The following is a 15,995-nucleotide window of genomic DNA, read 5'->3' as shown; positions in this document are numbered from 1 at the left end:
CAGTGATCTGATACCCCAAGTCAAGTCACGATCAACTTAACTCCTAGAAGAAGAAAAAAACCCACCATGGACTATGGTGGGAGGTACGAACAATTATTGAACGAATACTGGTTAATTAGAGGCTGGAGCTACGTAAGACAGTCTTTGTGGCAGCAATCTATTATATGGTGTTGAACGTGAGAATATTCTTTTGTTAGATTTTTTTTAAGACGCGTGATTATTTATTATTTTTAAAACTGTTATTTTTTTTAATAAAATACAAAATAAAAATAAACACTTATTTAATAGCAACTTAAAAAAAATATTTTTGCATTGTGCATCAATCATTTTTATATTAATTTTAAAAAAAAGTATTCTTTCTCTGCTCAAATTGAGTCATTTATATTTTTTTTTACTTATTTTCTTAAATTAATTATGATACTTTTGTAAATTAAATTTTTTTCATTAATATAATTCAATTTACTATAATTTAAAATTTTTCTTAATTTTAAAAAAATATCCTTACATTGTAAGAAAGATTTATACAATTAATAATGTGAAGAATTGAATTAAAATGCAATTTGCACTACCAATTCCCAATCATGTAATTTAAATAATTTTTATGATCAAAACTAAATAAAAACAATCTTAATCATTTGAGTATGGTTGTATATTTAAGATTAATAACTCTACTCACTTTGACGCTCTCATTAAATATGCTTCCACAAGTACCAAAGATAAGAAAAGACAACAAAAATATGTTTATGTAGTGAGTTTAATTCCTTTAAAAAAGATGTAATGACTTTAATGGTAACAAGTGTATTAAATTAAATTATTTATGATTTTTTAAGCTATTAACATAAGGTGATATAGATTGATTCTTGAGTATGAAATAAACTTGTGTGCATTTACATCTTTGATAAAAATTAATTACTGTTTTCATGTGGAGACTATTTCAATTCATATCAATAGTCAGACAAAAAAATTATTTCTTTCAGGATTTTGTTCATATTTTCTTCTTTTTTTTTCACTTCACAAATTATAATTCACATAACCTTGATCTCAAAAATTTGTCCATTACCAATCATAGACCACAAGATAATTTATGATTCAATAATATTGTGTTTATTAAATACTCCCATAAAAAAATGTTTATTAAATGCAAAATATTATAAATTTTTTCTAACATAGTCTATCAAATTAAAATTTTAAATTAAACTACCCATGATTTTTTTAGTTGTTGTTTTGTTTCTTTTTTTATTATTTTGTTTATGTTTTCTTATATTAATATAATATTTCTTTATCTGAAATAAAAATATTGTATTAGCATTAAAATTATTCATTTTATTAATCAATTATAGTCATAATTTAATCTCTTTAAAATATATTTAGCCATTATATATTTGTATAATGTTAAGAGAAAATAAATTGTTATTCTAAAAAATTTTGTTTACAAAATCAAAAATAAATTTTAATTATTCAAAATCAATTAACTTGACTTGATTCATCTTATTTATGATTAGATTGTTTTGGATTGAATTTAATAATAAAACTACACAAAACCAACAATATATAGAATTTTGATTGAATAAAATAATGAATTTAATCAAACTTAATCCAACCTAATTTATATACACATTTAATTATAATCATAAATACAGAACATGAATTAAAATATTTTTATCGATAAATATTAATTTTGTTAACACGAGAGATTCAATTTATCACTTTCTTCTCATTTTTTTCTTAACCATTCAAGTCACTTTATATTTCTGATGAGACTAAACTACTATTTCTACTTAAATTCTTATTGTTGTACTTAGAAAAAAATAATATAAACAAAAATTCATTTTCTTTTATTAAATTAAAAGAAAATGACAAAAACACAGATTTTAAAAATAAAATAAAATAATCTTTTAATTTGTCATTCTCTTTTGATCTTTTGACGGTACAAAATGACAAAAACGCAGATTTTAAAAATAAAATAAAATAATCTTTTAATTTGTCATTCTCTTTTGATCTTTTGACCGTACAATGTACATGGTCTGGTACATATCACGTCGACACTTGACAGTGTTGTGGCACGTCACCTCTGGAAACTCTGGCGTAGCGTGAATTTCGGACCCATTTAATTTCGATTCCACGTTGTCGCCGCCATCAACTCACCGAGTCACACTCTCGTCGTTGTTCTACGTCTAAGTCGGTCATGGAGCTGCATCCTCCCCCGACGCTTTCTTTCTTCTCTCTACTCAGAACCCTCTTAAACGACAATATACGACTCACCGGCAAACGAAACGACGATCCCGACTCACACCCAGACTCGCACCCCAAGCTCTCAATATGCAACGAAGCAGCAGAAGGAGAAGAAGAAGCACCCACCGGTCCAGACCGGTTCACCTCTTCCCGAACCGGTTCGTTGTCGCACACAATAACAGCCACCTCGGATCGGGTTTCTCGCTCGGGTATAGCCTCTACGGGTTCCCTGCAAAGCGGACACGTGGCATGAGACTGAAACCACATGTCGATGCACTCAGTATGGAAACTGTGATTGCATTTGGGCAATACCCGACCCGTTTCCCCGTTCTCGAACTCTGATAAACAAACCGCGCATTCCGTTGGGTTGTTTGTGGCGGAGAAGGTGAACATCGGGAGCGTGGAGATCACGGAGGGGTGAAGCCCCCGCCTGGTGAGGGCAATGCGGGCGGCGGGGTCCATGTAGAACACGAACTGCGGGCGGTTACTGCGGCGGAGCTGTGGCCGGCGGCGAGCGTTTACGAGGCGCCGCCGGACGTAGACGTGGAGGCAAAGCATTATGATGATAACGATGAAGAGAACCACAATGGCGATTAGCATTATCTTGCCGCTGAAGGCATAGTCTTTCGATTCCATTTCCATGTTATTTTTGTTGTGTGTCTGAGAAGGTTTCTTTTCTTTGATTGTTATTGTTGCAGTGAGTTGGTTGTGTTCAGTTTGGTTGTGCAAGTAACGTATATTTATCTTCAAATGTTGTTGCTGTACTTGTAATGACTTGGTACAGTTGACGCGGTTTTGAGGAAATGACGTATCTGCCCTTTGCTCTCGTTAAGTTAAAAGAAATCGTATTTGTTTTTTGTAATTTTTGTGTTGAAATGTCGTGGAAATTGTGTGTTGCCGTTTCGTCCGGCTAATTCCCACTGTTTCAGTTAGCTGTAGTGTTAATATATACTGCATTTAGATACAGCTAGAAGAGATTTCCTTGTGGGATGGAACTGCTGAATTGTGTTGTTGGTCAATGCTTGTTTACTTAACACAAATTGATGATATCCCAGTTTATACGTTTAAAATTTGAATTAACGCACTCTGCTGACCAACTTAAGTTGAACTCTGAATATCACAATCCTTCCTTTGTTTATTTAACGTTGTCATATTTCAAACATTTCACATGATTTTGCTCAATCTTTTACATTCTAGCAAATGTAATTTCCCAATATTTTTTTGCATTCGTTGTCAAAACATGCACATACCTTATAGAAAAATATAGCCAATGCCTGTGGATTACTTATCAAAAAAGGAGAGATTTTTACCTAAACTTCTAGATGTGTGTGAGTTGGGTACAGTACAGAACTAATAAGTATGTTTGAATTCCTAGGAGACTTGAAAAATATAGGCAATGCTTGACGATTTTTTTTTTTTTTTTTTTGTATATGTCTGAATTCCCATTTAAAGCCTGTTAAACGGATATTCACAATTTTCAATGTAAAAACTTATAAGCAACTCTTTTGTGTCATTGAGTTGAACAGAAGTTACCTGGAAAGTACTGCTACTTCATTGTTTTACAAATATAGATTCTTAATTAATGATTTTTTTATTGCAATTAATTAAATATTAATTGTCATGTTTAAATGTGATTCAAATATTTTATTTTCCTAAAAAACTTAATTTGGATGCACCAAATTTATTTAAATAGTATTTTTTTTCTGAACTTTGCTAACAGTCATTTCATTTTAAAATATTACTGTTTAAAGTTATAAAAGAGTAGCACACATCTTGAATTATTGAGCTCAAGGGTGTCAAAAGTCAAAACAGAGAACCTCGTATGCTCATATATATACAGTGTCGGCCGTGGTAGATCCAGCATCTAAGTGGAGACAATTTATTTAAAATCATAATTTATTATAATCACACATATAAAGATAAAAATATAAATGTAAAAATTATAAAATTTTAATATATCATACATATAAAAGCAATTGTAATTTAACTTTCAAATTCTATAAAAAAAAAAACCTTCCAAATTTCAATGCGAATTTAATGTATATGTATTGATAGTATATAAAACTGTAAATTTTTATATTATAAGTGTATAATTTTTTAAAAAATATTTAAATAAAAATAATAAACACATCAGGGGAATTAGAAACTTGGGTTAATTGATTTAAATGTATAAAAGTAAAAGGAACAGAATATAAAAAAACGCAATAAAGTGATATTGGACTCAGCCTTGCCAATATATATACTTGGTTCATTTGATCTCTTTCTGTCCCCCTCATGCACGCCGCACTGATCCATTGGACGAGAGGCTGGATCTTCCTTTCAGTGTTTGTTGCCCACTTTTATCAAAACTCATGCATTGCTGGCAATCACTTCATTCACTTTGGGCTTTTGACTGGTTCTTTCTTTTATATTTTTCCTTAAAAATTAATTACAATAAAATTAATACTATAGAATTAACTGACTAATCTAGTTAATATCATTAAAATTTCACTATATTTATCTTTATTATACGTTCCTCTATGCTAATGTATAGATTCAATTTTTGTTATAAATTAATTAATTAACTAAATAAATCAGAATTGAATTAGTCTAACATCTAGGGATTTTAATTGACATCAATCAATTATAAAATATGCTTTAAAATGATTAATTATTATTTAAAATTGATATTATAAAAAATTGAGGACAATCAATATAATTATTATATTTCCATCCTAGTGTTAAAGAATGTAATCTGTAACATTTATCTCTTAAATTCAAATTAATTTATTACTTAAAATTTATAATTATTATATCATTGTTATATTTCAACAAAACTAACTGAAACACTAATTAGTAGGTAGAACCTAAAAAATTAATTTATTAAATTAGAAGTATTTGATAATTAACGTTGAAGTACTTAAAAAGTGAAAAGTGATAAAAAAAATAATAATATCATAACTTATTTAAAAAATGTAACAAAAAAAATGAATAAACACATGGAAGATAAAAATAAAATAAAATATAAAAGTAAAAGATAACATTTGTTTTAAAAAACGTTAGAAATTATTTTAAAAAAATTATTTATCTAATAACCAAATGAGTTTTTCACCTTATAAAAAAATTAAAACTAACTAAACTACCTTGTTGAACACGGTTAGAATGTAATTTGTGACATTTTGTTTTTTTTTTTTTTAAATTATGATTAATTTATTGCTTAATTTTTTTAAAATATCATATGTATAAATTCCTTTTATAAGTCATTTTTCTATGTATATACTACTATAGATATACTATAAACTATAAATATAGATAATATTATTTATATGTTTTCATATTATAAAGAAGGCTCAAATAATTTTTTTTATTTTTAATAAATATTCAAATTTTTATTTTTTAAAATATATTTAAGTACCAATAGATATAGTTAAAGTGGTTGAACAAAATATAAAGGTGTTATGAATTTATTAATACCGTATTTAATTTTTATGGATAAAAAATATATATTTAAACCCTATAAAGAAAACCCTGTTTTTTTTTGGTAAAAAACAAAAAATGTTGTGAAGTGTAACGGTAAACCGCATAAAGTCTTGGGTGAACATGCACCCAACACATCACTCTTATTTAGACAGAACTAACAACATGTTACGTGCCAATGATATAATAAAATAAAACAAGTCACATATCTGAAATTGGCATTGATGGGTCCGTTTGGGGATGATTTTTAATTTTAAGTTTCAAAATTTTTAAAAATAATAATTAATTTATAGTTTTAATTTAAAAATAAATAAATAACTTTTTAAAGTATGATTAGTTTAAAATAAATTTATTTTAAGAGTTTTATATTGTTTTAAAATTAGTTTAAGAGTATTTTTATGTAATAATAATGATAATAAAGATGATAACAGGGGTAATAATATTTATAATAATGATAATGCCAGTTTCAACCATGATAATAATGATTATAATGAAAATAATAATAATGATGATGCGATTGTAATAATAATGATTATAATGACAATGATAACAATAAAAAAATATCATTATTAAATATGTATTTTTTAATCAAAAATTAAATTTCAAAACATTTTTTCTTTATTTTAAAAATTATTTTATTTTAAAAATTAAATTTGAAATCTAAAAATTAAAAGACTGGTAATGATACCAAATGGATCCTTACTAGTGGGTTTGATGAGTGGTGCGCGGTGTCCACTCTCCATTTTCACACAATCACGCGCCGCCCGTGCGCAGTCTCCATTTACATGGAATCACTCTCGCTCTCCGTTTTCCCTTTCTGATCCCACTCTGTAACGTCATTTCCATAAGTTTATATTCAATTGAATAATAGTAAGTTAGGAACACCCTTTGTTTAATGAATACCAACGAGTGCAGTAAGTTTTTTTTTTTTTAAAGAAAAAAAGCATTTCAGGCTTATGAGGCAATACAATGCGTATCTAAACACTTTCCGCATCTGAAAATTGTTTCATCGGATATTGAAGAAGGATCCCTAAATAAACTGTTTGGATACTCATTTAGAAGAAATTTTAAATTTCTGGCATTTTAAAATGGAATTAATTATTAATTATAAATTTTAAATTTTAAATTCTTTTAAAAATAAAGTAGTTCTAAAATTTCTAGTGACTTTCACAGAGGACCTCGATGGGGCCATCGTGGAGGTCAGGGGAGGAGGCGAGGCGGGCGACGACAGTGTCCAGGTCTTGACGTGGGGGGAGGTAGCTGGAGCGAAGGAGGGAGGCAACATAGAGTGTGTGGTTGACCGAAGACGACGAGGAAGTTGAGACAGGTGGCGTCGAGACGGTGAAGTTGACGCTCATTGCGGACGCACATGATGATGGACTGGACGCACATGAGAGAAGAGAGTGTGTTCTGGTAAGAGAGTTGAGGGACCAAGCAGCTGGGGCAGGTGGAGTTAGGGAGCTGCGTGGGGTGGGAGTAGGCGAGCCCTGCTTCTTCGATTTTGCGGTTGCGAAGGAGGGAGAAAAGCTTGAGGTCACAAGGTTTGAGGAGGTTGTGGTGGTGATGGGTTGGAAGGGAGAAAAATTAAGCTCATCTAACTATTTACAAGCCATCTTCTTATCCAAACAACAAATTTTAACAATGAAAGAATTTTAATTAGGCAAAATTACATTTTTGGTCTCCTAATTTATCTTCAATTTCGAATTTGGTCCCCAATAATTTAATTCACAAATTGGGTCCTCCTATTTTATTCGTGCAATACTGGTCTCTATGTCAATTGGTTAATGAAAACAATAATGCATTTCATCTTTCATGGAGTTGACATCATCATCTAATAAGAACGTGACATGTGACAGTTAACATCACTCATTACTAACGTTCAACGTCGAACTATGACATAAGGGACCAACATTGCACGATTTTACAAAATAGAAGAACCCAATTTGTGAATTAAATTACTTGAACAAATCTAAAACCGGAGATAATAGGAGAACAAAAATACAATTTTACCTTTTAATTAAGCAATTAAAATTTTTAAAATTTAAAATTCTCTAAAATTCTAAAATCTCTTTTGGTAATTTTGTGTGTAAGACTGATGTTTTGGGTGCATGTTCACCCAAGACTTTCTCCTGTAAACCGTTACCCTAAACCTTTCCAAAGTCTTGTAAGCCATTACTCACCCTAACGTTTTGCTCCGTTCGTAAGAACACTTCGACTTTGCCCTTCGCCTCGCCTCGCCTCGCCTCGCCTCCGATTTCCTGTGAGTTTTTTCTTCTCTGCTTCAAATTATATTTCAATCTCACTGGTTATGCCTTTGCAGCGGCTTCAAGTGCATGGCCTATTGATTTCAACATTCTGAATTCTTCTAAATTACAAAATTATTGGTTTTCGTTTCTGTTTTGTACCTTCTCTGGGGGAATTCTTAACTTGAAATTGCAGAGCATACCTCTTCTGTATTAATGGGGAGAAACCGTATGCGTATATAATTCGGGGGTTTCGGTTTATTTGAACGTAGGAAATGTTTACTTGATCATCGAATGAATCTGGTGTGCAGCGATGCAGTGTTTTCATCTTTTAGATTTCTCATTTCAATTTGTTTTTTGGTTGAAAAACCACTTCTAATTCAATTTTCATTTAACAAATGGATATATATGTAATTATTTCTTTACTTGACTACAACATAATCTCAGCAACATTGAATATTCTGCAACCTGAGATGCTCTACCTAATTCAGTTTCTGTTTGCCTCCAAACCCATCCTGAATTAACCCATGCTCACCCCTACTTGATATACAAGCAAAAGCATAAGTATGAAAATAAGATTTTATAAACTTGAAAGAAAAGCCTGACGGCTTCAATGAAATTGAGAACCATGATAACCAAGCAAAGGAATAAAGAATTAAAAATTAAAACCAATAAATAACAGACGGTACTCAGTACTCACATGCATAAGTCATAACTGTGGCTATGAGTTAAGTTAGAACCAAAACATTGCCGTTGGGTATACAATGTAGATAAACACAGTTTCTCAAAATCTCTACTTGTTCTCACACTCTCATTCAAACCCTCTCTTTCAGTCTTTCTCCACCAATGGAAGTTCCTTCGGAGGTACCATCTACTGACACTGGCACCAGCACCGGCACCGGCGAAACCATGAGCAAGAAGTCAGTGCTCAAAAACCTTTTCTCAATGCAAATTCAATTCACAATAACTGCACCTCAACCTCAACTGAATAGATTTTGTTTTTTTGTTTGTGCAGTGCGTTGAAGCGGGAGCTGAAGAACAAACAGAGAGAAGAAGAAAGGAAGCGCAAGGATGAGGAGAAGGCCAAAAAGGTACATCTCTTATCCATCTTCCCCAATGATCAAGTGAGAGCTGTTTTTTTGTTACAAATTCTATTTTTTGTAAGTTTCAATTTGATTTTGTTTCATTCCACTTATTTTTTTGCATTAGGATTTCAATTTCTTATAAAAAATGGAGTTTTATTTGTAATATAATTCATCTTATATGATTTTTTCTAGGCAGCTGAAGCACAACAGGCAAAGGATAACAAATCTGCACCAGCTGATGATGAGGATATGGATCCAACTGTATAGCTCCACTTTTTGTCACTACAGTGGAATATTTGATTGATTACATTATTTATTTATTATAATTTTTTGGGCGATTTCATTGCAGCAATACCTTGAGAACAGGCTAAAGTATCTTGCAGTTCAAAAGACAGAAGGGAAGAACCCGTATCCTCATAAATTCTTTGTCACTATGTCTATTGATCAATACATCAAGGAATATGGAGGTTTAAGCAACGGGCAACACATTGAGGATGTCTCTGTGTCTTTGGCTGGTAGTCAGCAGTTTCAGTGTTGATAGTTTGCGGTTTTCTGTTGCTGTATGTTAATTCAAATAATCTCTCTGCTTTTCAGGCCGGATCATGCACAAACGCACCTCTGGTTCTAAGCTTGTCTTTTATGACCTGCACGGTGGTGGTTGCAAGGTCCAGGTTATGGCTGATGCTAGGTAACCAAAGTTGCTGTTCTACTTTGTGCGTGTAGGAATGATGGTGCTACATTATGCATCAAATTTATATAGATCAATTATTAGGCTTCTTACACTTGTAGGGATGTTGTTGTTGAACCAGGTGAAAAAGCCTATTAGTATTAGCCATGATTGAACATTTTTCTTAAATGATTTAATTAGAGAAATAATCTGAAACAAAATGCACACCATATAACCTGAAATATTGGAAATTAATGAGATAAACTCTTTCTCTATTATTAGAATGGGAGAACATGGGTAGCAATTAAGTGAAAAGAGATTAAGAGAGAGATGATTAATTTAAAAAATATTAAGGGTAATTTTGGAAGAACTGTAGGAGCTCAATGCTAGTGTTATAAAAGGATAAATATTTAGTCGTAATACTATTTAGAATAATTTGCCTTATCCTTTTGGATCTTTTATTATAGTTTTATTACACAAATACTACTGATTTTGCATAATGTTATTTATTCTTCTTTGGTTAGGTGATAGTACTAGTGTTATAAAAGGATAAATATTTAGTGGTAATAATTCAAATATGAAAAATGTACATTTTAAGAGGTTATTTTATAATGCCATATTATTTGGTACTCCATGTTATAATGTCAAGTTTTTTTGGCATTCCTTGTTACTTTGGTGTTGGACTTATATGTAGTTGTTTTGTATTATTTTTATTCGTTCGTAATGGTGTCTTTTTCTTATTGTTGAATCTATGTATTATTTTCTTTTCTTTTATCCTGTTTGATTTTAATAGGCCAAATGAAAAAACTGATATCTCTGCAATGCAGTAAATCAGACTTGGATGAGGCTGGATTTTCCAAATTCCATTCTAATGTGAAGCGCGGTGACATAGTTGGTGTCACTGGGTTCCCAGGTTTGTGATGCTTTAAACTTTCATATTCTTTTTTTTTACACCGTCATTCATGCATACAAGGTCTGTGTCTAATTCGATGACCTGGACAATAAATACATCCAATTATGCCTTATGAGAATAAGGATTTTTTTATAAAAAAAATGAATTAATTCTAGGTAAATAGAAGTAAGTAAAGATATAAATTCTGTTCTGATTATTTCAATATTATTAAATGATGTCTGTCTCAAGACTAGGAAAGTCATGTCACATTGTGAGAAAATGGAAAACATTTTAAGCCCAAGAGTCAGTCTGTAAATATTATTTAATTGCCAAAATTTAGAACCATATTTGTTACACTCTTGTGCTTTTTATTCATTACTAAGGGCTAAATCTTGCTAATCAGGCACATTTTCCATTCCGATTCTCCATAGTTAGGATGCATTCAATAAATCACAACTTTTTCAGTTGTCCCTTGTTTAATTATCCAGGCAAAAGTAAGAAGGGCGAACTTAGTATTTTTCCCAAGAATTTTGTGTCGCTGTCTCATTGTTTGCACATGATGCCAAGGCAAAAGTCTGCTGCTGCTGCTATTGATAATGTAAATTTGAAGGTCAGCATAATTTTATTTTATTTTTTATACTGTTTGTTGATCATATGCAATGATGCTATTGCTTCTTTGATGATCTGCAGAGAAATCCATGGATACCGGGAAGTACTAGGAATCCTGAAACATATATTTTGAAGGATCAGGTATTATTGGCATGAAAAGTGTAATGTGAATATGTTATAGATACTTTCATTGTTTTTAGTCTTTTAAATCATTTGTATATACACTTATGTTGTTGGAACCAATATTGGGACAGTGGTAACAGGGTGGATGCACTTGTGTAATTGAGGAAATATTAAAATGCGATTATCTCACTTTTGGTGGTTAGGGTTAAGGATGTGAAATGAATTGAGCTAGATGGATGCTTGTCATATTATTCACACTTTTCCCATGTGCAGTGTGCGTGTTTGTGTCTTTTCTTTTTTAAATGTATAGTTGTTACTGTAAGTTACTATATTCTGTATTTCTTTGGTTCTTCTGATTAATGAGCATTTTATTTTTGTTCCATTTCTCCTTTTTGTGATTCTCTTTATGAATTAACTTGGTTGCAACTTGCAATGGTCCTCAATGGATTGATTTTCTTGATATGTATGGCAAAATCGGTTGGCAGGGAGTTTTCTAACTGCCTTGCAAAGTTGCAAACATGAAAATTTTCATTTCATGTTGAATTAAGTTAGAGTTTTAATGTGATCTAAATCTTTTCTTCGATGAGGTTCCTGTACTTGAAAGGGAGGATAATTTTTTTTCTTCAGTTTTTGAATTTTTTAATAAAAAAATCATAATGATGTGTAATAATCTGAACTGAACCATTCTCATCTATTGAATGATTATGATTGCCTCTTACTTTAGAGGAGCCTGAAACTTGCATCGTTTCTATCAACTATATTTTCGGCTTGGTATATGAACATGTTTTAGACTTTGTTTTTTAACCATTTCAAATGGCGTTGTGTGATCCATGTAGCCGACCTCACCTAGTGGGATAAGGCTTGGTTGTTGTTGTTGTTGCTGGTATAATGAACATGTTTTGATTACTCTTATCCACAGATGCTGAAGAGAAAATTTTCTTTTGCATTATCTCCTGTTTGCTTCATCTTTCTCTCAATAAGTCAATATCCATGTACTGGCAATAATACATTTTATTCAATTAATTATTTTTTAGGAAACTAGATATCGGTTACGCCATTTGGATTTGATGCTTAATCCAGAGGTTCGAGACATATTCAAGACCAGGTCTAAAATCATTTCTTACATTAGGAGGTTCCTTGATGACCTTGATTTCTTGGAGGTTTGTTCTGTGTCTGAGTATTTGGATGCTGGATCCTTAGTTTCTTTACTTTCATTCACCTACTTTTGCATCACTTTCAGGTTGAAACACCTATGATGAATATGATTGCTGGTGGAGCTGCAGCCCGTCCATTTGTAACACATCACAATGATCTTAACATGAGGTTATTCATGAGGATTGCTCCAGAACTGTATCTTAAGGAGTTGGTTGTTGGTGGACTGGATCGTGTTTATGAAATTGGTAAACAATTTAGGAATGAGGGCATAGATTTGACTCATAATCCTGAGTTTACTACCTGTGAGTTCTATATGGCTTATAAGGACTACAATGACTTAATGGATCTAACAGAGCAAATGTTGAGTGGTAAGAATTTAATGGGTTATTTCTCTTTCATACATCTTATCATCAAGTCAGCTGCTTAATCTCATAATGTGAAAAACGTTAAATAGGTATGGTTAAGGAGCTTACGAAAGGCAGCTATAAAATCAAGTATCATGCAGATGGGATTGATAAGGAACCTATTGAAATTGACTTTACTACACCTTTTAGGTGCGTGGTGTACATTATCTGGTCAGTAATGGTCATTATAATTCTGTTCTATTTTTGAATTTTAGATTTGGATTTTTAATTGTTTCAGAAGGATTGACATGATTGAAGAGTTAGAGAAGATGGCAGGTCTAAGTATTCCCAAAGACTTGTCAAGTGAGGAAGCCAATCAATATTTGAAGGATGCATGCGTGAAGTATGAGATCAAATGTCCTCCCCCTGAGACAACTGCTCGTTTGTTGGATAAAGTAATCTCCTTTCTTTTTTCCCTTTCTTTAATTACTATACTTTGTTTTCAAATTTTACTTTTAAGTTTAAGGTAAAAGATGGTTTACTTTCTTTTTCCTTGTCAGAATGGATCAATTTTTTTTACGTCCCTGTTTTTCAGTGATTTTTTTTCATACTTATTATGTTTGGTGGCCTGATTTAAGACCAGGACAAGTGTTCAGATGTTGTACATAAAAGCATTAGTTTTTGGTGTTATGGTTTTGGGAAAATGAAATACATATGAATGGTAGGGAGGGGGATAGAGCTAAAGTCTATAGACATTCTAGTTTTTGTAAAACAACAGCTAGCCATTCTAGCAATATACCTGTAATTTCGAGTTAAGAGCTTTAACATTTCTATTTAGTGAAGCTTGGATACAATTCTGTTCTATTATTTTTTCCGGCTTTACATTTTACTCTATTTGTTACTTAATTATAGACATAATTTCAGTTTTAAATTTGCACAATACTAATTATTGCACTTTGTTCATGTATTTTTATTTCTTATTTTGATCTTGTGAGGTGTCTGCAGGAAATATAATTATATTCTTTTCATATTGCAGCTTGTGGGTCACTTTTTGGAAGAAACGTGTGTAAATCCTACATTCATCAAAAACCATCCTGAGATCATGAGTCCTCTAGCAAAGTGGCACAGATCAAAACCAGGCCTGACTGAACGTTTTGAATTGTTTGTTAATAAACGTGAAGTAAGATCATGTCATTTAGGTGATTATTATTTAAAACAAAATAAAATGGAATCATGCTTCTGACCACTGTTACTTTTCAGCTTTGCAATGCATATACTGAATTGAATGACCCTGTAGTACAACGACAGAGATTTGCTGAACAACTCAAGGTAATGACATTTGATACAACAGTACTATGTACTGTGCTCTAATTGTTGGGCCTTTTCTTGATGATGAAGCAACTGTTTGTTATTTGTTTTACATGTCAGGATCGGCAATCTGGCGATGATGAAGCAATGGCCTTAGATGAAACATTTTGTACGGCTCTAGAATATGGTTTACCACCTACTGGTGGTTGGGGTTTGGGCATTGATCGGTTGACCATGTTACTGACTGATTCACAGAATATTAAGGTTTTTGCTTTTTCTCTATCTGCATGCTTACTTTGTTTTTGGAATTTCTTACCATCTTCTGTCCGTTTGGTGACAGGAGGTTCTTCTCTTCCCTGCCATGAAACCTCAAGACTGAGTCAACCAAAACTGTTTGAATCTCAGAGAAGTAAAATCATCATACACAGGTGTGTTCTACCTCAAGCCTTTAAATTAAATGTATACTCCACATAACTGCCAAGTACCAAGTATTTCCAAGGAAATTGTGAGCACAGTACTGCATAACTTCATTAACTTGTAGCTAGTAGTGAAATGGTTAATCTTGGGTAGTGATGTTGAGTTTTCAACCCCAATAATGCTAGCAGTTTAGTGGATTGTAAAACAGCTGCTACCCTAATGATAGCAGATAGAAATCATATAATTCCCAATACACATAATAAATACTCAAAAATTACTAAAAAAAACTTCCTATATTCATCATTACTTCTCAAAAGTCACATCTTATAGACATAATCATCATTAATACTAGGCTTAACTAACAAATAGAAAAATAACAAAGGCTGGGTGGGGAAGACCTACAACTCAGGTGCCAACTGAAGCTGCGGAAACAGATGACCTCCATCTTAGGTGTCAACTGAAGCTTCTAAAAGGGGTGGGGCTTGGTTGGAAAATGGGCGGGTAACAGAACTTAGGCTAGCGAGGAGGTGTTCTGTGTATAATTTTGCAACAATACAAATAACTAAAATAAAATGCTTTCAGATTGTATGCCATGGTGTAAGGAACATTGATGGGCTAGTTTGAAGTTCCTGATTTTTTACATTGCAGTCTGGCAAGAAATAGGGCTGCTAACTCTGAAAATTAGTTTCCCCGGGGCATGTGAATCAGGTCATGAAAAACAAAGAACTTAATCAATGAAAGCAGATGAGTTTGTGTGGGAAAATAGAGATTTTGTTTGTTTAAGTGAGCATAAAAACACAACTTTAATTCAAAAAGGAAGTTGAATCAGAGATTTTAATCTCTAAGGATGCATTGCGGTTTGTTCATACTAGTATAAGTGACAATGCTTCTTGCTGGTCTTGATTTGTGTTTGATATGTGCATTTTCAGTCACGTTATTGATGTTGGTTATAAATCTTATCTTTTTGTTGTGTTTTGTTTACCTTTTCTCCTTTATTGGTTTCAGGAACATGAAAAATGCAAGATGATTAATAGGGGATCTCAGTTTTGATTAGTAGACTTGGCATCGACTGGTCATGCATCGATCACACTTGGTGGTTGGATTGAATGTGATGTCATATACCAGCTTATTTATTACATATTTGAGATTTGAGACAATAGTTTAACGAATAGATTTCTCATCAACAAGCTCATATTGCTATTGTTCAATGTAGAGGTGGGTGTATGGGTTAGCTTGCCTTGCACCGCTACGTACAAGTCCGCGTGTGTGTGACGGAATATGGTTTTTGTTTAGTGATTTAGGAGCCATTTAATTGTAGTTAGACTAGAGATCGAATTAGTAATAATCAAATATATATATATATATATATATATATATATATATATATATATATATATATATATATATATATATATATATTATGTCAAATAGTAAACTAATATAAACTAAAAAAATTAAGTTAGA

The 15,995-nt window shown here is 31.9% G+C and overlaps 2 protein-coding genes across 3 annotated transcripts; one reads left to right on the top strand and one right to left on the bottom strand.

The window, feature by feature from the left end:
* Positions 1-1,950: 1,950 nt before the first annotated feature.
* LOC100799137 (RING-H2 finger protein ATL2) lies at positions 1,951-3,237 on the bottom strand. The gene has a single exon (XM_003550493.5). It carries the CDS (start codon positions 2,872-2,874, stop codon positions 2,137-2,139), a length of 738 nt encoding a protein of 245 aa, XP_003550541.1. The 5' UTR covers positions 2,875-3,237; the 3' UTR covers positions 1,951-2,136.
* Positions 3,238-7,777: 4,540 nt separating this feature from the next.
* Positions 7,778-15,852, top strand: LOC100789811 (lysine--tRNA ligase, cytoplasmic). Of its 2 annotated transcripts, none has more exons than XM_006600301.4 (18): positions 7,778-7,948; positions 8,765-8,851; positions 8,947-9,022; positions 9,209-9,277; positions 9,366-9,531; positions 9,611-9,704; positions 10,511-10,596; positions 11,064-11,185; positions 11,266-11,325; positions 12,342-12,467; positions 12,548-12,830; positions 12,917-13,016; positions 13,105-13,261; positions 13,843-13,986; positions 14,067-14,135; positions 14,235-14,378; positions 14,455-14,542; positions 15,537-15,852. In XM_006600301.4, the coding sequence occupies exons 2-17, from the start codon at positions 8,778-8,780 to the stop codon at positions 14,491-14,493; spliced, it is 1,809 nt and encodes a 602-aa protein (XP_006600364.1). In that variant the 5' UTR covers positions 7,778-7,948; positions 8,765-8,777; the 3' UTR covers positions 14,494-14,542; positions 15,537-15,852. The 2 variants fall into 2 exon arrangements, with proteins under 2 accessions (XP_006600364.1, XP_014625509.1); XM_014770023.3 differs by having other exon boundaries at positions 7,782-7,948; positions 11,064-11,173.
* Positions 15,853-15,995: the final 143 nt, after the last annotated feature.

The sequence above is a fragment of the Glycine max genome, chromosome 17 (assembly GCF_000004515.6).
Source record: "Glycine max cultivar Williams 82 chromosome 17, Glycine_max_v4.0, whole genome shotgun sequence".
Classification (NCBI taxonomy): domain Eukaryota; kingdom Viridiplantae; phylum Streptophyta; class Magnoliopsida; order Fabales; family Fabaceae; genus Glycine; species Glycine max.
Note: the sequence above shows the minus strand (reverse complement) of the source record. Positions and strands in the feature narration are given on the sequence as shown.

Bases quoted from the DNA above. Each gene is read 5' to 3' on its own strand.
- LOC100799137 (XM_003550493.5), bottom strand. From the start codon at position 2,874: ATGGAAATGGAATCGAAAGACTATGCCTTCAGCGGCAAGATAATGCTA.
- LOC100789811 (XM_006600301.4), top strand. From the start codon at position 8,778: ATGGAAGTTCCTTCGGAGGTACCATCTACTGACACTGGCACCAGCACC. The intron at 11,326-12,341 runs GTATTATTGGCA...ATTATTTTTTAG, and splicing joins CATATATTTTGAAGGATCAG to GAAACTAGATATCGGTTACG. The intron at 14,379-14,454 runs GTTTTTGCTTTT...GTTTGGTGACAG, and splicing joins CTGATTCACAGAATATTAAG to GAGGTTCTTCTCTTCCCTGC.